The sequence below is a fragment of the Syngnathus leptorhynchus genome, chromosome 9, assembly GCF_054491065.1.
Source record: "Syngnathus leptorhynchus isolate UIUO chromosome 9, UIUO_Slep, whole genome shotgun sequence".
Taxonomy (NCBI): Eukaryota; Metazoa; Chordata; class Actinopteri; order Syngnathiformes; family Syngnathidae; genus Syngnathus; species Syngnathus leptorhynchus.
In genome coordinates, this window is record NC_141203.1 from 11259750 (window position 1) to 11283125 (window position 23376).

General features: G+C 42.2%; 5 protein-coding genes across 9 annotated transcripts in view; 2 read left to right on the forward strand and 3 right to left on the reverse strand.

Annotated features, from left to right (window-relative positions):
* Positions 1–391: 391 nt before the first annotated feature.
* Positions 392–2811, reverse strand: bbs5 (Bardet-Biedl syndrome 5). The gene is made up of 12 exons (XM_085921272.1): positions 2634–2811; positions 2454–2536; positions 2312–2377; positions 2126–2175; positions 1811–1938; positions 1613–1748; positions 1415–1510; positions 1246–1308; positions 1041–1175; positions 826–909; positions 585–608; positions 392–510 (listed from the first exon to the last, which is right to left on the reverse strand). Exons 1-12 carry the CDS (start codon positions 2693–2695, stop codon positions 409–411), a joined length of 1029 nt encoding a protein of 342 aa, XP_085777398.1. The 5' UTR covers positions 2696–2811; the 3' UTR covers positions 392–408.
* A 708-nt stretch (positions 2812–3519) lies between these two features.
* col28a2a (collagen, type XXVIII, alpha 2a) lies at positions 3520–11651 on the reverse strand. The gene is made up of 34 exons (XM_085920356.1): positions 11522–11651; positions 10797–11371; positions 10511–10531; positions 10351–10410; positions 9710–9763; positions 9457–9501; positions 9344–9370; positions 9228–9272; positions 9101–9145; positions 8832–8885; positions 8546–8614; positions 8390–8458; positions 8248–8316; positions 7613–7681; positions 7426–7494; positions 7279–7347; positions 7130–7198; positions 6969–7040; positions 6834–6902; positions 6700–6771; positions 6530–6598; positions 6376–6444; positions 6230–6298; positions 6079–6147; positions 5924–5992; positions 5739–5807; positions 5597–5665; positions 5431–5511; positions 5314–5349; positions 5211–5247; positions 4534–5091; positions 4101–4387; positions 3808–4024; positions 3520–3719 (listed from the first exon to the last, which is right to left on the reverse strand). Exons 1-34 carry the CDS (start codon positions 11649–11651, stop codon positions 3520–3522), a joined length of 3651 nt encoding a protein of 1216 aa, XP_085776482.1.
* A 1196-nt stretch (positions 11652–12847) lies between these two features.
* On the forward strand, positions 12848–15961 carry LOC147051191 (ATP synthase F(1) complex catalytic subunit beta, mitochondrial-like). Its single transcript, XM_085921153.1, has 10 exons — positions 12848–13006; positions 13354–13527; positions 13608–13782; positions 14147–14268; positions 14329–14513; positions 14576–14734; positions 14816–14938; positions 14997–15209; positions 15285–15486; positions 15563–15961. Exons 1-10 carry the CDS (start codon positions 12901–12903, stop codon positions 15658–15660), a joined length of 1557 nt encoding a protein of 518 aa, XP_085777279.1. The 5' UTR covers positions 12848–12900; the 3' UTR covers positions 15661–15961.
* LOC147051192 (coiled-coil domain-containing protein 89) lies at positions 15250–18366 on the reverse strand. The gene is made up of 7 exons (XM_085921154.1): positions 18091–18366; positions 16906–17378; positions 16519–16604; positions 16307–16443; positions 16175–16251; positions 16003–16102; positions 15250–15930 (listed from the first exon to the last, which is right to left on the reverse strand). The coding sequence occupies exons 1-7, from the start codon at positions 18181–18183 to the stop codon at positions 15844–15846; spliced, it is 1053 nt and encodes a 350-aa protein (XP_085777280.1). The 5' UTR covers positions 18184–18366; the 3' UTR covers positions 15250–15843.
* Positions 18367–19198: 832 nt separating this feature from the next.
* The window catches only part of lrp2a (low density lipoprotein receptor-related protein 2a), a 30112-nt gene continuing 25934 nt past the window's right edge, over positions 19199–23376 (forward strand). For all 5 annotated transcript variants that reach the window (XM_085921148.1, XM_085921149.1, XM_085921151.1 and 2 more), the window contains exons 1-4: positions 19199–19400; positions 22490–22597; positions 22751–22873; positions 23027–23143. In XM_085921148.1, coding sequence (XP_085777274.1) covers positions 19337–19400; positions 22490–22597; positions 22751–22873; positions 23027–23143 — 412 coding nt within the window. In that variant the 5' untranslated portion in view covers positions 19199–19336. The remainder of the gene's footprint in view (positions 19401–22489; positions 22598–22750; positions 22874–23026; positions 23144–23376) is intronic.

The following is a 23376-nucleotide window of genomic DNA, read 5'->3' on the forward strand; positions in this document are numbered from 1 at the left end:
CTGTACTTTGGAGTACATTTACCACCTCTGACTCCAGCTTGGGGTACAAGTAGTCAGTCAATGAAACTGAAAAAGGACTTGGGTCAGATTTGTTTTAAGAATTCATTGCTCACGTTTGGCATTCTAGAGCAATATTAGCATGTAGCCATAGTAAACGAACAGCTGCTACTATAGGCGATGACACTTTGTCCTCTTTTAGCATTATTCCAATACTTGAGTGCTGTGTTTAGACACCAAGTAATACATTCGGTACATAGTAACTATGTTGGATTATTTAAGATAATTATTTGCTTTACAACAAAAATATATAATAAGGTCATGTTCACAGTAAATATTTATAGACTATAAAAACCTATACAAATGTGCTTTCTGTAATCACAATATCTACATGGATAAATAATGTATATTTTAGCTCATGACTTCCCACAATCCTTGAAGCGTAAATCCGTCCCTCAGCTTCTCAACGGCGAGACCGAGGTCCTCGGAAAAAACGGGCTCGCGGTCTTGTTGCTTAGGAAAACACAAGCACGTGATTAAAAATCTTGTTATCATTGATTCTAATCAAACGCGTGGAGGGACATTACCTTGTTGCTGTCAGCGAAGTACGCCTGTGGGCAAACAACAATTGATACGTTTATAGTTGATAACCTACTGCTTGCCACATTATGAACCGAACGTTAGTTCCTTTTTGTGTTTGAATTGGATTCTTTTAGAACAGGCCAAATGTGTGTTCACCATGTCGCGTGTCAGCAGCTATTCTCGGCGCCGGAAAATTAAACCCCAGCAGGCGGGCTGAGAGTGACGAAGACAAACAGAGCCACTCACAGCGAAAGCATCCGTCTGCTCATCCGGCTCGATTTCCACGTCATCGAAAGGTTGCTCCTGCGTCACTTCTTCCAGTGGCAGCGGCTAGAAGTAGTGTTAAGACAACAAGCAAGGGTTGGAATACTTTGGGATTTTTTGTTTTTTCAGCATAGTTGGCTTTTATTTGACGTTTGTTAATTTCAATTCTTATATAATAATATTCTGATGTCTTGTACCTTTTCTTCCATTTCGTAGTCCACTCCAAAGATGGGGTTGACAGAGTATACTTTATGTAGCGAGTTGATTTCTTTCAGAGCATCTTGAAGCTTCTCCACAGGGTCAATTTTGAACCCCAGCACGTAACCGCCACTCTATAAAAAAAAACTGTATTTGTCACGAACATGCTAGCATAAAAACACATTTAAAGTATCATAAACGTACCTGGCGGGAACTTTCGATCACCAAAGCCAAGCCAAATTTGGAATCTCGAATTCGGATGGACCACTTTGAAAAGAAAGATAAATAAAATACACGCATGGAACACACGACATGAATAAAATATATTATCTTGTGCCTCCTGGGTAAATGAAGCCCAATATAGAGTACGTACAATCTGGAGGTAAGGAATGCTGACGTTGAAGCTTTCATTCATATTGGCATGCCATACAATCCGCACATTGGTGACAAAGAAGGTTCCTAGGTTTCCCTGGAAGACAACAATCAAAAAATAATCAACAAACATTTGTAACACAATGGTAATGATCACAACCAAAAGAACATTTTACAAAGACAGTAAGAAAACATGTACCTGATCGCTGGATAAATTCCAGACGCCATTGATTTTGTCGTAGACTTGCTCCCGAGGTAAAAGTCGCAGGTTCTTGTTTTGAATAAGCGCTGCTCGCAGTTTCAGGTCTCGATACATTTTAGATGTTTCGTAGGCTCTGTTTCAAAGAAACAACGATTTCCCGTAGTGCAGTATTTTATGTTTCGCATGGTTTGTTACCTGTGCACAGCAATAACAGATGTAAAGAGGCGGGGGCTTCCTGGGACCACATTGGTGAAGATGAACTCAAATCTTGTGTTGTTGGACTTGGTCAAGATGTAAAGGGCTTCGGTTTGGCCTCGAAGTTTCTGGAGGAAAATTGGTCAAGTCATGACATAAATAATAACATAATTAAACTGAATGTAAGGAATCAAACATTTTGGGCCACTTGGGGGCATTTGTCATTACAATTGAAGTCATTGCTTTTACCTTTCGCTCTAAAATTGTTCTTAAAAATCTGATTAATGAAGACATTATAGTAGCTACACGACTTACGGAGTTTGCTGTTCTTGTTGTGATGTTAATGATGGAGTTGTAGCCCACAGCTGAAAAACGAAATAAAAGACAGCTGTGATTACCTACCAAATATTTGTTTTATTTTTCTTCTGTTAACATTATGTAGCCATTAGTTATCAACCCAACTATTAATGAAATACGACGTAATAAGATGTAATTACTCACACAAATTCACTCTTGGAAAAGCTAAAGAATGCCAAATAATTCTCAGGTTTGTCACCAAGAGTCGTCCTACGAAAAACAAAATCACATATTTAGATAGATACATGGTGATACAAATTAGAATTCGTTCACAATCTAAAAGTACCTCGATCTCCGTTATTTCCTTTTGTGTCTTCGATGGAATCGAGGCAGTCTATGAGCACTTCGCCAGGCCGAGTTTTCATCTGACTGTGGGCAAAATTTAAAGTGTATCATCGTGTTTACTAAACTAACAGGTGAACTATCGATGTTAAGCTAACGAGCAAGATAAGCAAATATAACTTACAGTGTGGTTATGTCGAAACGAACATCTCTGTCCTCCCAAAGAGCATCTAAAACGGATGCCATGGTAAAAAAAAAAACAGTTGGACGGAGCTTTTATTATTTTTAATCGATGATAAAACCTGAGTGGTTACTGGCTAAGTAGCAGATTTGCTAATCCGAGAAGCTTCTGCCGAGCTGCAGTCTCCATGGAAACGGACGGCAAGTTAGAAGGGACATTTTAGGCGATTTCGCCTACAGATGATTACAGTAAATAACATCAATAAAAAATATTATTTAAAAAAAAATTTTCTGCTGCTTGTTGCAGGGTGAGTTGAGTCACTCAAGAAACAATAAAACTGTATTACTGTTTTTTATTTACAGATAAAAAATATATATATTTTGACTTTTAGGTTAGTGGTATTTATTTCATCTTAAATTACTAAGTAGTGACTATAGTATGTTTCCTCGTAAAAGGGGCTTTAAGGTGGACAAAAACAAACAAACATACATCAGTTTTTATTATTTTATTAATAAACACACAAATAAAGACATTATAATTGAAACAGTAACACAAAGCCCAACTGGTGAGACAATTTCTGGAGGGATTATGAAGACAATAATAAGAACCGTGAGAAAAACTTCTCACCCGATGACAACTTCAGTAGACTTCTGCATACGTAACTTAAAAATAAGTGTCCCTGTTTTGCAGCTGCCAATTACAACTTGTCACCAGACATTGAAATAATTTGTCCAGCAGCATAGATTTCAAAGTAAAAGCACATGGCTCAGATATGTAAAAAAACAAAAAAAACATCCAATAGATCTTGCATAAGATCAAGCTGATAATATGACAATTAGTTGAGGATCACAAAACATTGAGCCAATGTACGTAATTATTGTCAAAAATCTTAAATACCTGTCTTCAATATAACACAAATCTTCTTGCATTCCTCTTTGGTATCAAATCGATTATCATTTCCAGCACAGCCTCCGTACCAGAACTGTGCGCACGAATTGGCCTGTTTGTCATAATACCAGCGGATCTTGTACGCTCTACAAGTGCCTTGGTCCAAGTTGAGGCTACAGCGGGGATCGTGAAGCGCAACCTCTGAAGGACAAAAAAACAAAACGCTTCTTGTGGTCAAAAGAAAAAAAGCATGATGAGTCAAGCAAGATTAATTGCATGCAGTACTCACCTTCAGGCAGGACTGGAATCACCACACGCTGCAGCTGATTAGAATTTGAGGATTCAGATCCTGCAGTGGAGGATGATGAAGATGATGATGCTTCATTGGAAACGGTGCTTTCCTTCACATGTGACAAAGATCCAGTTTTGTTCACTACAACAACGCTGCCGCTGGCTCTCACATGAGCCCTTAAGTCTAAATCTTCACCATCCTCATCTTCCTCCACCTGAGTGATGCAAAAAAAAAAAAAAAGTCAGTATTTACTTCAGTATTTGTAAAGCCAAACAATTTTGGGGAATGACCTGAAAAGGAAGTGGGTCAGAACTGATGGGTAGTGTGAAAGTATCTCCACGGCCACGGTTGTTGGCACGCCTGACATTTGTGACCTCCTCCTGGTGACCATTCCCAATCACTTTATTCTCAGTTTTCCCATAACCATTGTTGAATCCATCAGTAAGCTGTCCGTAGCCGTTATTTCCATTGATACCGACTCCGTTGTTGCCGTTCCAGTGCCCGTTTGCGATGCGATTGTAGATGAGGGCACCGTTTTCATCTTCACAGAACTGGCTGATGACTTTAGACTCCAGTGCTGGAAGCAGAAAATAACAGATAAAAAAATATTTTCCAAAACGTATATTTATTAAAAACATCTTGATGCCAAGATGATACATTGAAGTTAGCTGAGGAGTTTCATGTGGACAAAAGTAGTGCTTTGGCGCCACCATTGTGTATCACCTGGCAGAGTGTTGAAGTCATCAATAAGGTACATGTGTTCACTATCGGGATTGGAGGCAATGAGGTTGAGTTCTCTCAGAAACTCCGTCTGCGTCGGATCCGAAGAATTGACGATGCCCAGAGCGTACATTTCGATATTTGCGGCATGCGCCTCTCGCACGGCGATATCGAGTTTAACGGGCTCTCGCTTGTCCGTCTGACCGTCGGTGATGACGATGGCGACCTTCCTGACGCCGGGCCGGGCGCTGTAGAAAGCCTCCTGAGTGGCCTTTCGGATGGCGGTGCCGGTGTAGGTGCCTTCGCCCATGTAAGGCATCCTTCGGATTGCCTGCTTCACATCCTGTTTGTTCGTGTAGCGGACCAAGTTGAACTCCAAATGGACGTCCAGGCTGTAGAGGACAAGGCCGATTCTCGTGGCGTTGCGTCCAACCGTAGTTCGGTCCACCAGCCTGGTGACGAAATCTTTGATGATTTCAAAGTTGTCAGGGCCCACGCTTTCGGAGCTGTCGATCACAAAGACGAGTTCCATCGGTCTTTCTTTGCACTTGACGCCGCATCCTGACAACGGTAAAATACAAGCCATCACTTTGTGTTGTCCTCGTTCTTAGTCTCCCGGGGCTCAGACATTTATAATATGCAACATTTGAAGTTCAGCTGATTCCCAATATGAGACTCACCACATATTTCTTTAATGAGCTTAATAATGTCCTCTCTCTGAAAAACAAAACTGCATTAAAACAAAACCTGGAAACAATCGGAAATGCATTGAAATGAACTTACAGTCAGTCCCGCGTCTCCTTTTGTTCCTGGTTTTCCCTGTTATCCGATGATACGTCACAATTTCAATATATTACAAATAATTACTGACATCTATTTTTTGGATATATCTTCACATACTGCTTCGCCGGGCAATCCTGGATCTCCCAAACCTCCCTTTGCACCTTTCATTCCCCTCTCACCCTGAGACCCGCGGTCACCCTGTATCAACAAAGGATATTAAATCAGAAACCAGCTAGTCCGATAGCGTAGATAATAGCATCTCAAAATAAATGAAAACGCTTACTTTGGCTCCAGGAAAACCATCACCTCTGGGTCCTCTTGGTCCAGTCAAACCTTGGGATCCAGGATCCCCCTTAGGTGAGATGATTAGATAAACATTCAGTGAGTAATCAATAATGAGGATGTGAACTACTGCTAATGTTTACCTTTGGTCCTTGAATACCCTCTCCCGGTGGTCCATTTGGGCCAGGAGGTCCCGCTCTTCCAACATTACCCTTGGAACACATTTTGAAAAATCACAATCACTAATTCAGCTTCCTATTTTGATCCGGATCCGAAATGACAGTTGGCAAAGAAATTGTGAGTATAACAATCTTTGTGCTAATCTCACTGGAGGTCCTTGTATTCCTTCTCCGGGTGGGCCGGGCAAGCCTGGCAGTCCTCTAAAGCCAATGTCACCCTAAAAAAGACATCACATGACCAAACAGATTTAAAGTAATCATTTAAACATACATGAGACCATGTCAAATGGGTAACAAGTGTAACCTTAGGTCCGGGAATGCCTATTCCTTCTGGTCCTGGTTCCCCTGGTAAACCTGGAAGTCCTGGTGGCCCCTTGGGAAGAAACATGTCTACTTGTTAGCAATATCAAAGGGAGGCTACGACTATTAACATCTTGCTCGATGGTTTCACAAACCAGCGGTCCTGGGCTGCCTTCGCCTTTTGGACCATGTGGACCGTGTGGACCGGTATTTCCTCGATCACCCTGATGGAAGAAAACCCAGTTGAGCTGATATCAGTACCATAAGGCTGATGTGTTCCTTTTGTAAGCATTTCTTTCACCTTTGGACCTGGAAGTCCAAGGCCTGTTTCCCCAATCGGTCCAGGCGGACCAGTGGGACCTAAATCTCCCTGGAGACAAAAAAAATTGAAGCATTAGTGTTGATTAGTCTAAGTAAGAACAACAAGTCCTTCTTGCTAAGCCAGATTCATTCACCTTTGGACCTGTTATGGATCGTCCTGGTGGCCCCGGAATGCCCTGGTGTCCCGGTAACCCGCGTTCACCCTAGCAAATGGTTCCGTAGTAAAGAACGTGAGCTCGTTATTGCGACGGAAACTTCATCATAGTGAGCATTTATTGTAGGTCAATGATTCTTTGAGTCCTACCTTTGGACCGGAGGGTCCTGAGATCCCTGGAGGTCCATGTAACCCACGAATGCCCCTCAGACCCTGGTCCCCCTTTAAAGCAGAACCACACACAAAGTGTGACTGGGATTTAACACCAAAACCAAAATACAAACCTTCTCTCCTGGAGTGCCAATTCCTGGAGGTCCTTCCAAACCTCTTGAACCGGGTAACCCAGGTTCCCCCTAAGAGGAGAAAAAGTCCATCAGATACCGAGCTTTTTTCAGCAGGGATGGTGCAATTTTCTGTACCTTCTGTCCTGGAGCCCCATCCTCTCCTGGAAGACCCGGTAAGCCACCTAAACCAGCAGATCCAGGTTCTCCCTATGACAATCCCAAGACATCGTTTGATCATTGATGATTGTCGTTATTCAATCATTAGCAAAAATATTTTAAAGGCGGAGTTATCTCACCTTTGCACCAGATTCACCGATACCTCTCTCTCCAGGTGATCCCTGCTCTCCAGGTAAACCTTGATCCCCCTTAAGAAAAAAACAGAAGTTGGGTCCTCAAAAACGCTCAAATTATTGCTCACATTTTTTGATGAATGTTTTCCACAAACCTTAGATCCAGGCAAACCCTCTCCTGGAAGTCCTCTAACTCCTGGTGGACCCCTTGGACCCTCAACTCCCTGGATAGTAATCAAGGTTCTTTTCAGTATCTGCTAAGTGAACAATGTGAATTGCCACAAAATGTAAATTAATTTGACCTTTTCTCCCTGTATGCCAACTCCAGGCAGCCCAGTGAGCCCTGGAGGACCTGCAGGCCCCAGTTCACCCTGGAAAGAAAGCATCAACTTCATAGAACCGTTCAAAATTCCAACATGGTGGCCCCAAGATCCAAGCTAAGCAAAATAATATTTCTCGCTTTACGATACAATCGTAATCTTAACTTACTCGTTCTCCTTTCATCCCCACGCCCTGTTGTCCTCTCGATCCCCTCGGTCCCGGAAGCCCTCGATCCCCCTACGGAGCAGAATCAAGCCGCTTGATTTTCATTGGATCTCAGCCAAGTTTGTATTGTTCTCCACTGAGACAGTTAAGAAGAGGAGCGTGTTGGCTCCTGTTGCCCACTTCATTCAGATGATTCCACCTGAAAGGAATGGAAGTTAGTCTTTATTTTTCCTTTCATACCAGTGTCAAACTGACCCCCCCCTCTCACCTCAAGTGGGCTTTTTCCGATGCCGACGTATAGAATAAGCAGTTTTAACTTGTGTAATAAAATGCAAAATGCATTTTTGTGTGTGTGTGTGGAGGGGGGATTTTTAGAGAATTGCCAGCTCAGCAAAAAAGTTCAAGCAATAACACACAACCTGGGAAGTCTGGCTTTGCTCAAACAGATGTGTACTCGCTTGAGGACATTTCCAGTGTTATTTCACTTGTGTTACCTTTAACAAATAAGTGTCATCCATTATTTCCACAACAATAATCTCCTCTCAAATGATGCATGTGCGGTCTTGCCACGAAGGCTGGAAATTTTTATGAAAGTCATAAACTCAAGGCTTAACACACAATCGTGAATAATATTGTACCTTGGGTCCAGGAAGGCCCTCACCCGTGGGTCCTTTTTCCCCTTGAACACCTTGAGGCCCTTGAGGTCCCTGCAAAAAAAAAAAAAATGCTCAGAGTCGAATAATTTGTTGTCACAGTGATTTACACATAGTCAAAACTCACTGGTGAACCATGTGCACCAACGCCTATAGGACCAGGAGGACCTGGGCGCCCCTGGAATCCCATGTCACCCTAAAAAAAAAAAAATCTATATATATCAGCACACACTCCAATATAACTGAAGAAAAAAACTAGATGAGGCAAAAGTTCACGACATACTTTTGGTCCAGGTATCCCAATGCCAGTTTCTCCCTGAATACCCGGAGGGCCGGGTGGTCCACGTTCCCCCTGTCATGGAAAATGTAGGTTATCCTTACAAGTCAGGACATGTTTTGAAGTCAATCTGTCAGTTTCAGTCAACTTCGTGTCTTAGTGCATATGTAACCTTGACACAGAAGATCAAAAGGTCTGTTAGTGGAGAAAAAGATAAAATGTCCTTCTTTCTTTTTGTTCTTACACTATTAGAAAAATCACGTAAAAAAAAAATATATATATATATGTGAACCTGCTTTCCCTGTGGGCCCTCTGGTCCAATGTCTCCATGTGGTCCTGGTTGCCCCTGGACACAAATAGGAAGGTCCACATTTTCAAGGAGCAGGTTTAAAATCAGCAGATATATTATCTTGACCTACTTTTACAGTAGCTGATTACATTTCCTTATTTATATTTGAAATGAATTCTTCTTTTTTACTGATCAGATAAGTCTAATAATACAATCACATGTCATGAGTTCTATTCTCTATTGTCGTAAATATTTCACTCCTATTTATTGACCTCCAGTCCTCTAGGTCCTCTTGCACCAATCGAACCCTCGGGACCCTGCGGCAGATTACATAACAACAAAAAGTAAATGATGGGAAATGATAATCAATATTATAAGGAATTGTTCATGTTGTCCAACCCTGTCTCCTTTGATTCCTGGAGTCCCGCACTCTCCCCGTTCACCCTGTGGATAACTCATGCTCATCATGTGGACTCCATTTTTGTTTTACAAAATGATCCGCTATCTGTTCTTACCTGCTCTCCTTTGTCTCCTGATTTCCCCTGCAAATATATTTGATTATTAGCCATTAAAGTGTATAACATAGCATCTTAATGTCCAGGATTTAATTTAAAGTTTGTTCGGTTACCTCTGTACCATCCCGGCCCGGTGTGCCACTTGTTCCTGCTTCACCCTGTAATGTCACCAACATGCTGAGTCATCAAAAAAAAAAAAAAAATTGTCTGTCCAAATTCCCATTCTTGGGAAACTGAACTCGTTTCACACTGAAAAATAGATCTCAGGTGTGCAAACTTTGGAATGCGGTGAAGGTATAAATAACTTTTTTTTTTTTTTTAAAAGCTTGTCAGAAGGTCAAGCCATGCGGACCAACAGGTGCACACCTTTTGACCTTTCAGCCCGGGGGCTCCCTCTTCTCCTGGACGACCTTTCTTGCCCTAAAGAAGGAAACAGAATCATTTTTTTTTCCAATTTGTCAGCTTGCTTAGCAACTTCGAGATGACGTTTAGAGCAATATAAAGGACAAGCGTGGTCTCGCCCTCCGGGGTTGGAGGTCATAGCGTTCAAAACGCACCTGGATGCGTGTCAGTTGCTATCCTCCAGACATTGCTGTTTCGTGACCATTAAACCAATAAGAGCAATTACAAGAGCAGCCGTGTCTGAGCGGAAGAATGTCAAGAATCTCGGATGAAGAAAACACCTGGTTGATGGACGTGCAAATGTCTGTCAGCATAGCATCATTATTTGCTAGCTGGCTTGAATGGAAGTTTGCGTAAGCATCTTTAGGTTGGCGTGTGAGCGCAGGGTTGAGAAAATCCGGCGTGAAAATGCACAAAGGAAAAAAAGATGTGTCTGATGAAGTGTAAGGTGCTTTTGTAAAATGCCTTCAAGCCAGAAAAACGCAAGCATTTAAAATGATTGTTTACGCCTGTGCAATTGCTACTCACGCCAAAAATTTGTGGAAAGAAAAAAATGCCTTGAGGGCATGTTGATGTCTGACACTTAAAAAGTCGTTTCTACTCACCGCAGGCCCGCTGGGGCCTCTCTCGCCTTTTTCACAGGCACATTTTGGAGCCAGTGGGCACTGAAAAAAAGGGAAGGGATACATTGTGTTATCTTTTAAATGAGTTTCATATTGAGGAGCCAATTTCAATTTGCAAGTGTACAAAAAAAGCAACACTTACTCCTTCATCAGCAAGGTCAGTCTGCAAATAAAAGCAAACAATTTAAATTACATTCTTATTTATGTTGATTTAAAAAAACATTATTTTATTATTGTATTATTAAAAAAAATAACCTCAAAATTTCATTTGTTTTTCCATCAGTCAACTCAAATAAACTTAATAAAAATAGAATATATCATAAAATTATTATTATGAAATATTAAATTAAAACATTAAATATTATCTATAATTATGAAATATAATATATGATAAATAAGTGCCTTTACACACAATGTCGTCTACTCACAATGTTTGTCGCCACTTTTTCAACTACGTCTCTGTCCTGCAAATTGTGGAGGAAGTGGGACGCGGGAGAGCTGGCGAGGAGGCGGAGCTGAGCCACATTGGACGGCTCGTTGGCAGTTCTGGTAATGCCCAGAGTGAAAAACTTGACCCCCTGGTTCTTGGCCTCGGCGACAGCAGAGAAAATATCCGGGTTCCTCGGGTGGGAGGAGCCATCAGTGAGGAGCACGGCGACTTTAATGCTGCCCGGGCTGGACTCCTCCCGGTAGAGCTTGGTCACATTGGTGATGACGTACGTGGTGTAAGTGCCGTGGCCGATGTAAACGATAGGAGCGATGCGGTTCTTGAAGTTCTCAGTGCCCCTCCAGTCGCTAAATCGTTGCTCTGTGATGACTGTGCTACTGTACTGGAGCAGGGCCACTCTCAGACTCAAACTTCGACCCGTCTGCAGTTTCAGGCCTTGGAGTCGATCCACCAAATTCATGGCAAACTGTTTCTCCTGATTGTGGTTGTCTTTGGCGCTCTCGGAGCTATCTAACAAAAAACTGAGCTCCAAGCTACAGTCCTCATCTAGGATAGCTGCAGGAAGAAATGCATGAAGTGTCTCTTCAAATTATTTTTACTCAGGGTTATGTTAAATGGAATTCCACAAATGACTAAAAGTAACCAGACAATAAGAGTTTTGTATTTATTTGTATTAGTACATTGAGGAGTAAATATTTTGTTTACCTTGCCCATCATAAATATTTGCATCCAGTGTTTTTGTACGTGATTTGGCTCTTCTGTTATCATGTAGATCTTGAGCCCAGACACAAGTTAGAGCTGTGGTCAACAGCATTGATTCCCAGGAGAGGAGCATCTTTGTTTCAATGACAAATAAAAGAATGAAGAACTAAATGCATGTAAATAGAGAGTAAGCATCATTGACTGGTCAACCTACTTTGAGATGTTGCAGTATTTCCGAAAGCTGTTTGGACCTGCAGGACCACGTTAGATGAAACGGACCGGCTATCTCATTTACCGTCCATCAGCAGCGACGGAGGTGTCGTCCTTCTCGGAAGCAGAGTCAAGAGAACCTGAGTACGCACACCTCTTTTATAAGGAAGAACCACCCAAGCAATTCAATGGATTCTTGCTCAAGCAGACTTTCTTGCCTCAGGGCTCCAAAAGGCAGGAATACATTTCCAACCATGACGAGGTTTCAAGTTGGAATTCTAGATATGTTTTCTCACTTAAATGTATTGCATGAAAAAAGTTCATAGAATCCAGAAGTGTAGCAAAAAAACAAAAGCTATTTGTTTTTCCCAAAGAAAACAACATGTAGCCACAGGCTTTCTTTTCACCTTCCGACCTCGACCGATGACCATCACTGATAGAGTTGAGCTTCAGGTGTCCTACGTAGTTGCACACTTTGGGCGATGGATTCGATGAGCTTTCTGTCCACTTTTTTTCAGGTGAGAAGGCTTTGTATTGCAAAAGCTCCAGGCAAGAAGTAATTAGAGGAGACTTTGTGACACAAAAGAATGTTTCGTTGAATGATAGGTTGGCAAAATCCACCCTGTTGCTCTATGATAAACGGCCATTCATCATTTATATGATCAGTATTTCTTGATAGTGCAAAAGTAACAAAACACTAACCTCTTGAATTGCTCTATGGTTTTGAGCATTTGAATTATTACACTATTTATTACAGTGTTTCCTAGACATTTAAGTTACATTATGTTTGAGTGTGAACTCTAAGGGTCACTTTAGAAAAGGAGCACATCATGAGTATAATGTTAACATTTTGCCAACCTTATTTAATGTACTGTACTTCCACAACACACAAGATATTGGCGTACTTTTCCATTTTTGTATAGTTTTGCTGACTTTGTTATTCTTACTGCCAGTAGCTTTGTTTTTTTGTCTATAGTTTGAGCTAATAATGCTAATTTCTTTTCTTATGGAATATGACGTCATTGATTAACGCTTATACCGCCCTCCAGTGGCAGACGAGGGTATAAGATTACAAGCCAGAGCGCATGCGCAGGACCGTCCTGTTCGCTCAACAGCTGATCTTACTGTCTGAAGCTGTCCTCTGAGCGGCTTCACCTTCAGCCATATTAACCATGCTGGGTACCGTCGGACGTTGCTGCAACGGGGTTTTGCAGGCTTTCAAGCCCGGTGTCAACTCACTGAAGACATTCGGTGGTAGAAATGCGAGCCTCAATTTGGGTGAGATATGCTTTCACCGCCCTGGACTGTCATTGCAAAATGTCCTTTGGACTGTGCCTGATAGACATGGCCCTTTACCTTCATTGCTTCAGATGTTGAATTCAAAAAAATATCTACATTCTATTCTTTGTGTTTGTGTTAAATGTGGGACAGTTAAAAGTTGGGTGTTTTATTTCTTTTTCTTCTGACCTTGTTACCACGTCCGCTTCTATGACCTTTTGTTATCAAATACTGCAAGATTATCATTTTTCGAATACAACTTTCTTTCGATTCTTTGAACTTCCTTGACTGACCCACTTGTGTACTTGCTAATCAAGTTGAACTTTGTTTTAATGTGTTATTTGCAGGCAGGGGCTATGCAAGTCCCGCTGCTCAAGCAGCTCTCGGTAATGGACACATCACGGCCGTGATCGGTGCTGTTGTAGATGTCCAGTTTGATGAAGCCCTGCCTCCCATCCTCAATGCACTGGAGGTGATGGGCCGTGACAGCAGGCTGGTGCTTGAGGTGGCACAGCATCTCGGTCAGTAACTTGAGTTTGATACCTGAGTAGTGCAGCGAAGCCACAAATAGTATTTTGAAGCTGTCTACGTTTTTCTTCAGGTGAAAACACAGTCAGGACAATCGCCATGGATGGCACAGAAGGTCTGATCCGTGGGCAGAAGGTTCTTGATACAGGCGCCCCGATCAGAATCCCCGTAGGGCCCGAAACTTTGGGCAGGATCATGAATGTCATTGGAGAACCTATTGATGAACGTGGTCCTATTAGCACCAAACAGTAAGTTTTTCTCCTGCCACGTTTTCGATTCAATTCTAACAATTGTTTTCTTCGTCAAACAAAATTTGTTTTGCGAAAACCCACATTGGTATACGAGGCACCGACGGCCGCAACTCAGGGCGAACCACTCAATTTGCAAACTGGCTAAAAGCTTAGCTAGTTAACTCCACCCACATTCGACACCCATGTCACTCACCTAGCTAAGCTCCGCCTTTAAAGCCACAGACAAAAGTCACAGAAATGGCGACCCCAAGTGGACGAGAATAACCTCACGTGCATATTGACATCCCGCTGGATTTCTATGAATAGAAGTTTTTAAAGAGCAAAAACGGCGAGTATAAAAATAACCCCGACTCTCTTCCAGAACCGCTCCTATCCACGCTGAAGCCCCCGAGTTCACTGACATGAGTGTGGAGCAAGAGATTTTAGTCACCGGCATCAAAGTGGTCGATCTCCTTGCACCCTACGCCAAGGGTGGAAAAATTGGTCAGTAGTCAAGACCGTGTTTACGCGAGCAACGATCTTCTAATTATCATCGTGCGCCAGGTCTGTTTGGCGGCGCCGGCGTGGGTAAGACTGTCTTGATCATGGAGTTGATTAACAACGTGGCCAAAGCTCACGGTGGCTACTCGGTGTTCGCCGGAGTCGGAGAGCGCACCCGTGAAGGCAACGATTTATACAACGAAATGATCGAGTCTGGCGTCATTAACCTGAAGGACACCACGTCAAAGGTGACGCCCATTTGACTTTTTTCCAGTCTTACTATTTTACCGACGATTGTTTATGTTTTCAGGTTGCGCTGGTGTACGGTCAGATGAACGAACCTCCGGGCGCCCGTGCCAGGGTCGCTCTTACCGGCTTGACGGTGGCGGAATATTTCCGCGACGAAGAAGGACAAGATGTGCTTCTATTTATCGACAACATCTTTAGGTTTACTCAGGCTGGATCAGAGGTACGTAACTTCATATTTGTAAAATGTTGTGGATGTTTCCATTTTTGGATGGAATTTCAAGAATGAAAAGAACTTTTCCAGGTGTCTGCCCTTTTGGGTCGTATCCCCTCTGCCGTGGGATATCAACCGACTTTGGCCACCGATATGGGTACCATGCAGGAACGAATCACAACCACCAAGAAAGGTTCCATCACCTCGGTCCAAGTAAGTCAACCGAATGGCCGTTTCCCAGAATCCAACTAAAACATCGCTCGCATTGCAGGCCATTTACGTGCCCGCCGACGACTTGACCGACCCCGCCCCCGCCACAACCTTCGCCCATTTGGACGCCACCACCGTGTTATCCCGGGCCATCGCCGAGCTGGGCATTTACCCGGCCGTGGACCCCCTGGATTCCACCTCCCGCATCATGGACCCCAACATCGTAGGCTCCGAGCATTATGACGTCGCTCGAGGCGTACAAAAGATTCTCCAGGCAAGACTTGCATCATTTTATTTTTAATGATGAACCAAAACAAGGTCTAATGAGGTCTCTTTTTTTTTTCCCCAGGACTACAAGTCACTACAAGACATCATCGCTATTCTGGGCATGGACGAACTGTCCGAGGAAGACAAGCTGACGGTCGCTCGCGCTCGCAAGATCCAGCGTTTCCTGTCGCAGCCTTTCCAGGTAGCTGAGGTCTTCACTGGCCACGCGGGAAAGCTGGTGCCTCTCAAGGAGACAATCAAAGGATTCCAGAGTATTCTAGCAGGTAGTGCCGCACAGGAAATTTGTTCCCTCAATGGGCTAAACCCGTTTTAAACTTTCCTTTCCTTACTTTTGTTCAGGAGAATACGATGCCTTGCCCGAACAAGCGTTCTACATGGTGGGTCCCATCGAAGAAGTGGTCCAAAAGGCAGAGAAACTGGCGGAGGAACACTCTTAAACGAGCGTGGGTTGGAAGTCTCTCTGATTTGTACAGTCCAATTTCTATTTGAGGAACTTCTGACCTGAGTATGTGCTTTGTATCGTTTCGAAAAGCTTGGAATAAGAGTAAAGGTGACGGTTGTGATACAGCAATGATCATTCTCGGGTCTTTGTTCTGGGTGCACTGATCGTTTCTAAAAGTTTAGCTCCTCAAGTGTCTCAGTATCTTATTGAGCTCTCTTTCCTTTGTGAGGAGACTGTTGCTGTGTTTTTTGAATGCCTCGAAATCCTGTAAAATATCAATATGAACATTGATGATGACCTTGTACGGGATGTGAGTGTTTTCATTTTCCAAACAAACCTTTTGAAGCGTCTCGTACTTTGTCCCGGCGTCTTCCAGGGCCGACTTGAGCGATCGGACTCTTTTATCTGCGTTAACCGCATGTGCTTGCTGTTTAAACCTGAGTTCAAGGACACGTTGCGGCTAAGTTTTTCACGACACAACGGACAAAATTAGCAACTATTTAGTTTACCGTTCCTCCGCTTTTAACTGGGCTTTCTTCAGTTCTTTATAGTGCAGCTCAAGAAGCTGGAGTTCTTTTAGTTTCTCCTGTAATGATATAATTGTAAAAACGTGTTGAGGACGAGCGCCATTTTTCACGTACCTGTAAGATGTTCTCTTGTTCCACAGAAGTACGCAGCACTTTTTCCTTCTCTTTGGTCAGACTTATGATGCTTTTATTCAGTGTGGCTTCCTTCAACGCGTGCTGTTCCTCGATATTTTGAAGTTTCAATTTTACAGCTGATGGGGAGAAAGACAAAAGTTCCAGAGTGCCTTGGTATGTCACGTGCAGATATATGGGACTGAGTTGTTGACCTTTCAACATTTCTTCTGTGACCTCCTGCTGCTGCTGGGCCTTGATCAGTTGTTTGAGGTACGACGACGCCATCTCTTGATGCTCTCTTGATTGTTTCAAATATGATAAAACACATTGGGATATTTTCTCCCTTTCGAGCAAAATGCGTTAATCGTACAACTACAGTGGTGCCTTGAAACGAGCTATCTCGGCAGATGATGAAAAATTCTCAACGTGAAACAAACATTTGTGTGGTCATGGAACAAATTCAATTTTTTTACATCAAGACACCGCTGTATTGATTTGTTGCTGTTAACTCATTCAGTGCCAGCCCAATGGAAATTTGACGTCTATAGTCGTCAATGGCAGTGAATGAGTTAATCTCGATAAAAAAAAAACCATCTTACTGATAAGCAGTCTCCTTCGTGGTGAACTCCTCTGTCAATGCTTTGATTTTCTTTGTTAGATTTTGAATGATGACCTCTTTATCATGTAACTTTTGGGAGAAAAGCCTGTCGTTTTCCGCCTGCAGCTGCTTGTTTTCCTGCTTCAGCTGCATATTCTGCCGTTTGTGCTCCTCCATGAATGCAATAATGGCTTGACTGTTGGCATCTAAATCCTGAAATCGTTTTTCCACCAGCTCTGCTCTTTGGTGCTTTTGTATAACTTCTTTCTGACAGCTGTCAAGTTGCTTCTCCAACTGGGCCTTGACTTGTTGCAAGCTTTGGCATTGTTTGAACAGCTCATCTGACTTCTCTTTTAATACACAGATCAAATGGGCTTGTTCTTTTATTCTCGACTGTAGCAGTAATGTCTCCTCTAAATCGGAGCAAGAGAGGTCCATGCATTTCTCTAAAGTCTTTGGATTGATGTCCAGGTGCTGCGAAAAAAACAGGAAAACCAAATGTTATAGAGGTAAGCATTAATGACACTTGGTGACCACATTGTTTGCTCTATTTATTATCTTTACAAAGAAAATATTTAGTTTTCATTACTGTTAAACTTGACCATATTTGACACTCAGTAAATGGAGACTTATTCACTACTTTGCTTCACATAGGTTTTGTGACATTTTTGCTTGTTGTGTCATGAAATTTCTGTAATGTTGAACAAATAATCAAATTAATTTAAAAAAGGTTGGTATTACGCTATACACATGGACCTAATTAAGGTTCTGGTGGTGTACAAGTACTGTTGAAAGTGCCAAAAATAAAGCTATATATATTGAATATCATACATTGAATATGCTATATAATATGTGCTTGCAAAATCATACAAATATTTTCAGATCGTAAAATAATTAAAATAAAAATATTATTTTTTGAAAACCTAGTTTACACTTTCACAAGAGGGCGCCAATACGTTGGAGAAGAAATTGCGTTATACGTATAAGTGAAACATTTTTATGAACAAATTAACGTTATTACAGATTTTTCCAACTTTATTAACCTAACATTTTAGAGACAATACGTCACTAAGTGACGTAGGCTTCCAAAAATAGCAGTAAATCAATTCTAACCGACATACACTGATATGAACATAAACTAGACAAAGGTAAGTCTTAAATTAAAAGTTCTATAATTGTTGCTTACGGAATTGTTGAGTGACAATCCGTTAAGTAGCAGGTTATCCTCACACTTGGTCAGTTTCTTTCTCAGGTTTCCAGACTTTTTTCGATGAGACATATTGAGAAAAGGCCCTCCGAGTACTTGATGTCTTTTTGAAGTATATTCACTAATATTGTTTTTATTAGACTCGTTTTTCTAGTTTTGTTTGAATGAGTATCCTAGTTGCGAGTTGCCTCTTTTATGCTCTTTAGACAATGGACTTAAAAAAAAAAAAAGACTTGTGTACTTGCGTACTCAACACTTCCGAGAGCACGAGGACCCTCCACGGACTTCATGACGTCACCACCTCGTGAGTGTGTCGTCTATTTTTTTTTTTTTTAAATCACCAATTCTGCTACAAAGATTTATCTGGGCAAACTGAATTCTGTTACAATAGTTACAACCTTCACATAGTTCCCCGAGAGAAGGTATTCTTTTTTTTAATTTTGGCATTTTTTTTATTTCATTGTTACGCCATAAGAGCTTGTGTCATATGTCGTCATTTGTGTGTATATTTCGGCACATATGATGTTAGTGTCAAGCTAGGAAATGTTATGAATTAATAAAAAATCACAACGAAATGCATTGTGGGACAACTTAAACAAGGTCCCAAAGAAAAGGACACATAAAAACACGCTTCCCCTATGTCCAAGTTTGAGTTGTTCGGTTGCCATTGGAAACCACGTCATGGCAACAGGTGGCATGTAGTATCACATAACGGCCGCTACGTGGCATCCTCCAACTATCAATTTACGAACAATAGCCGGTCTGGCAAGGAAAAACACATGGTGACGACAGAACTTGCATCAGAAAAACTTTATTAATGTCCATGATAATTATATAACTGGGAAGGTTAGTCCAGATGTATATTTTGTATAACATAGTAATGTACATTTTTTAATACTACTCATGTAATCACTGTTTAATATCTTGTGCAGTCAATTGAGTGAGGTCTTTAATCTCTCCACAGGACTAAAGTGCATAAAAGCAGTGATGTAAGGTTAGTAGTCATGGGAGCTGCATATCATTATGCAGATTCCACAGCCCGCCTTGAGGGATTTATCCACAAGGTTGGGGGAGCGGCTCTCCTGCACTTTGTGCACGCCCCTTTTGATCAAGTCGTGGGCCAAGGAGCCCGGTTAGAGGAGAGCCAAGAGCATCCCAGACCGCCCCCCCCTCCAGTTCCTGCAGCTCCTCCATCTACACAGCGGAGCTGGACGCACCAGCCAGAATGTGGAGAGCGGTGCCACTCCAACTCTTTCTCCTCTTATTCTGCTGGTTGTGCCAATCACAAGGTATGTCTTGTTCTTTCTTGATTTATATTGAATTGTTCACTTGTTGCTGAAGTTATTTCAGTCTATGATTGCAAAGATGCAACCAATTCCAGACAGTCTCCTGATAAATAAAAATGATAAAAACACAACTTGAGAATGATGGAAGGCGATTCTCAAGCGAGGAAATGTTGACCTCCAAACGGATCGAGTAAAATAAATTTTACCACTCAGTGTGTTATTACTTAAAAAGGTTGAGCACAAAGCCCCCCTCAGTCAGAATGGAAGTTCTCCTGAAGGAACTTTTGCCTGAGCTTTACTGTTGCTAGGTAACACAACTGAGCATGTGACTTACAATCTGTAAGTACTAAGAGGTACCGGTTAAAAAAGTTCATTTCGGCGAGGCGGATTTTGAGCCGCACGCCGCGAACTTTAAGTCGAGGAACCGAAGTGATTTTTGCGATAAGGCCGGCCGGGACATCGGGAATGCTTCACTGAATAGATTTGCGTTTGTCTCTTGTGTTTGTAGCCCAGCTCGATCCTGCTTCTCAAATTGTAATCTGCTTTCTTTTTGCTCAACCCTTAGGATGTAAGCTTCTTAGTGTGAATGTGGCTACTAATTACACTGCAGCTGCTGTAGAATGGAACCATTTCTACCTTGGTAAAGCTTGCCGAGCCTCAGCTTGGATACGCCCTGGAATAAACCGGATGATTTCACCTCAGTCGTTATGTGATAGACAAAAATAGATGCTTAATGGTCAAAATGAGGATGCGTTGACAGTAAAAGAATGAATAATGTTCTGGATTTTGCTGACATTTGAGGTTTAAATGATGACTCCTGGGACTTTATCAGCATGTTTGTCAATAATGCGAAGATATCAGCTGACTGGTGTGAGCTACACCTGCACTTATTACAACATATCCATTTCAAAAGCGCAAACATAATTATGACAAGTTGATACATGTGATTTGTACAGCCCATAAGTTACTATTTCACATGAGTGTAAATAGTTGTTTGTAATGAGGTCATGGTGGGAGGCGGTTTTATTGTATTGATGAAAAACACCTTTTGTTATGTTCAAACTTGGACGGCGCGTGCATGTTAAATCTAAGGAGCCTAAATCTTTGTACAGCCGTAACATTGCTTTACAAAACAGGCGTTGTCACGAATCGTTTTTTTTTTTTTTTATCAATGCCTGATAAGTTTCCGACAATGCAGCTGTCTTGTGATAGCTTCATTTCTCATCAAAATTTGCATACACTCCCTCCAACCCCTCTAAAAAAAAAAAAAAAAAAAAATGTTGACGATTTTTCAGTTCCAACTAAATGAAGGCTGTCGGTCCACGCTCCATTCAGGGATCCCCACGCCGGTGCCAAAAGCAGTCAGGCCTTTCACTGTTTTGTTTGTAGCACTAAGCGCCAAAGTCACTTGTTTGGCAATTGACTGCATTCTGCTGCGTGCATTTCCATATGAAACGGGCCGCGGCACTTTGCTCCGACAGGGTGGACAGCTCCGGCGTTTCATGCAAGCCAGTGGACGTTTTCTTTGCAACTCAGTGGGTGCCGAGGCCTGCGCCAAAACAAGCACGGTTGGCCAAAGCTTAACCACACCGTAAAAGATGTTACAGGGGTCAGGTGCGGTTTCTCCATGGATTCAAACACACACACACACTAGCCTCTTCTTTCCATCAGGGTGACACTTCCACTTATGAGTTTACATCCCTACCGGCGCTTCTTTTGTGCCATTGTGATTCCACAGAGGGGCTTGGGGAGGGGCTTCATTGGAATGAAAATTCCTCTAATGTTCTTCTCTTAGAATAGTGGGGCATTTTTGTCGCAGTGTCGTCTCCCGCTGTGGGTTTAAGTTGCAATAAGAAAAGACAAGGCCGGACAAAAGGGAAAGGAAAACACTGAATTACACGCAAAAAAAAGAAAAAAACACTCATTAGGTTCTAAAACGTGTAGTGTTGGATCTTGAAGACATAACCTGAGTGAGTGAATTTATTTTTTATTATAGTAAAAGCATCTTGTCAAAGTTTGCTATAAAAAAAATATATCTAATACATGATAGTCCTTCATTAAAAAAATTACGCATAAATTGCAGGAAACTGGACTACCAATTTTGTAACTAATTTTGAGGAATATACACACAGGTTAGGGGAATCCTTTTTTTTTTATTAGATGCTACGTTATTAACCACTTGATGACAGCTGACAACCCAGCCCAAAATTATGCAGTCAAGAAAGACACGAGGCAAAAGGTCAAGTTCATTCCTAATGGGCTTGAGGTCAAGGCTGTCCGTTCCATCCCCACCAAACTCATCCGAGGCTGCTTAATGGACATTTTTGTTTGAGACATTTTGATTGTCTGAGATAAATTTCCTCTGACATCATTCACCAATTCTCCTCAGTGAGAATTAAAATACATGGTCAATGTGTGTGATAAATCAAGTTAACATCGATGGAAATGCGCATTCCTGTTCAGATAGTTGTGATGGAGTGTTCTGACACTCAGCTATGTTGCTTGAATCAATCCCCTCCCACTGGCAGATGCCAGAGAAGGCAGTGTCGTGGTACCTTATCTCCACAGATGCCACTCATCGGGAACATCAAAAGGAGAGCTTGTATGAGCGCAGAAGAGGATTGCGTAACATCCTGGGAAAAGGGGGGTGGGGCGGGGGGGGGTGGATGGCACGCTTGTCTCCACCACTCATCAACGTCGCTAACAGCACGTTTCATCACACTCCTTTTTCCATTACTTACAGACTAATTAGTTAGCATTTGGGTGTTGCGCTTCCCTTTTTGACACAAACTAGATCATTAAAAAAAAATGACTAGAAAAAATGTCACTCTTCACAGCCTCTTTCCCCTCAACATTATCCTCTTAAGCAACTGACCTGTGCCGCTTTCTCGTTATTACTGCGTTATTTTCACTTTGTGTAAAACAGTGTGACATCACAAACAAGCCTGCAACAAATTCTAATAAGAATACTTAGTCTTATACGGATCATGTAAATTAAATTAGTTTTATGCGTCATAATTATTCCAGCATAATTGAGAATGATAAATATTCTACCAGGTGACATTGTTTTTATAAATGGCATGTGTGCATAGGATGTGAACTGGGGCAGTTCCGCTGCGGGACGGGCCGATGCATCCCATGGGATTGGCACTGCGACGGGACTTCAGACTGCACCGATGACTCGGATGAACAAGAATGTCGTGAGTCATTTACAAACCGACTCAACCTGACAATTGAACTGCTTTGTTTTAATTACTCCCTTGCTGCGTGCAAACTGATATCTTAATGTCAGAGTATATCTTGTTTTTGTTTTGTAATTAGCGATCCAAAATGTGTTTATCTTTGCCTTACAGCTCAAATAACTTGCGATGACAGTCACTTCCAGTGTTTGAGTGACGGCGAGTGTATCCCCGGTGTGTGGGTGTGCGATGATGAAGAGGACTGTGAAGACGGCTCGGACGAGAGACTAAACTGTCGTAAGTTATCTCGCTAGTTTTGATTTCACCAAAGGCACAAAGTCCACAATGTGCTCGCTAAATGCTAACATTAGCCAAAAAGGTCCACCCTGTCATTGTCAGGCATCTCATATTTTGCATGCACTCCGTTAAATGTCTCCAATCCGTCCTCAGCTGGGAGAACCTGCACCACTGGACAATTCAGCTGCAGCAACGGGCCGTGCGTCCCGACCGAGTACCGATGCGACCATCTATCTGACTGCACCGACGGCTCTGATGAGAGAAACTGCGGTAAGCGTATTTTACCACCACCTTCCTATGGCATTTTTAATCAATTTGTTCAGATTAAGAGGCTCGCTGACGGACAGAACGAGCCACAATATGCTTCTTGTCAGAGTTTGATTGCGGATTCCTCGGTGGATTAGTCAAGCTGAAGTTCAACCGCTATGCCGCTATTGTCCCGGCTGGCACGGTGCACTCGAAGCACTGTGAATCTCACAATCGCAAGAATGCGGGCAGCAAAT

What these genes read in the sequence shown, in the direction of transcription:
- bbs5 (XM_085921272.1), bottom strand. Translation starts at nt 2,695, where the DNA reads ATGGCATCCGTTTTAGATGCTCTTTGGGAGGACAGAGATGTTCGTTTC. An exon ending in TTTTCCAAGAGTGAATTTGT is followed by an intron (nt 2,176 to 2,311) that starts GTGAGTAATTAC and finishes TTCGTTTTTCAG; the next exon opens with CTGTGGGCTACAACTCCATC. An exon ending in CAACAAGAACAGCAAACTCC is followed by an intron (nt 1,939 to 2,125) that starts GTAAGTCGTGTA and finishes ATTTTCCTCCAG; the next exon opens with AAACTTCGAGGCCAAACCGA.
- LOC147051191 (XM_085921153.1), top strand. Translation starts at nt 12,901, where the DNA reads ATGCTGGGTACCGTCGGACGTTGCTGCAACGGGGTTTTGCAGGCTTTC. An exon ending in CGCCAAGGGTGGAAAAATTG is followed by an intron (nt 14,269 to 14,328) that starts GTCAGTAGTCAA and finishes ATCGTGCGCCAG; the next exon opens with GTCTGTTTGGCGGCGCCGGC. An exon ending in TTACTCAGGCTGGATCAGAG is followed by an intron (nt 14,735 to 14,815) that starts GTACGTAACTTC and finishes GAACTTTTCCAG; the next exon opens with GTGTCTGCCCTTTTGGGTCG.
- LOC147051192 (XM_085921154.1), bottom strand. Translation starts at nt 18,183, where the DNA reads ATGTCTCATCGAAAAAAGTCTGGAAACCTGAGAAAGAAACTGACCAAG. An exon ending in ACGAAGGAGACTGCTTATCA is followed by an intron (nt 16,605 to 16,905) that starts GTAAGATGGTTT and finishes GAAACAATCAAG; the next exon opens with AGAGCATCAAGAGATGGCGT. An exon ending in CAGTTAAAAGCGGAGGAACG is followed by an intron (nt 16,103 to 16,174) that starts GTAAACTAAATA and finishes CCTTGAACTCAG; the next exon opens with GTTTAAACAGCAAGCACATG.
- col28a2a (XM_085920356.1), bottom strand. Translation starts at nt 11,651, where the DNA reads ATGCTCCTCTCCTGGGAATCAATGCTGTTGACCACAGCTCTAACTTGT. An exon ending in TTGGGATACCTGGACCAAAA is followed by an intron (nt 8,459 to 8,545) that starts GTATGTCGTGAA and finishes TTTTTTTTTTAG; the next exon opens with GGTGACATGGGATTCCAGGG. An exon ending in CAGGATTGCCCGGCGAAGCA is followed by an intron (nt 5,350 to 5,430) that starts GTATGTGAAGAT and finishes ATCGGATAACAG; the next exon opens with GGAAAACCAGGAACAAAAGG.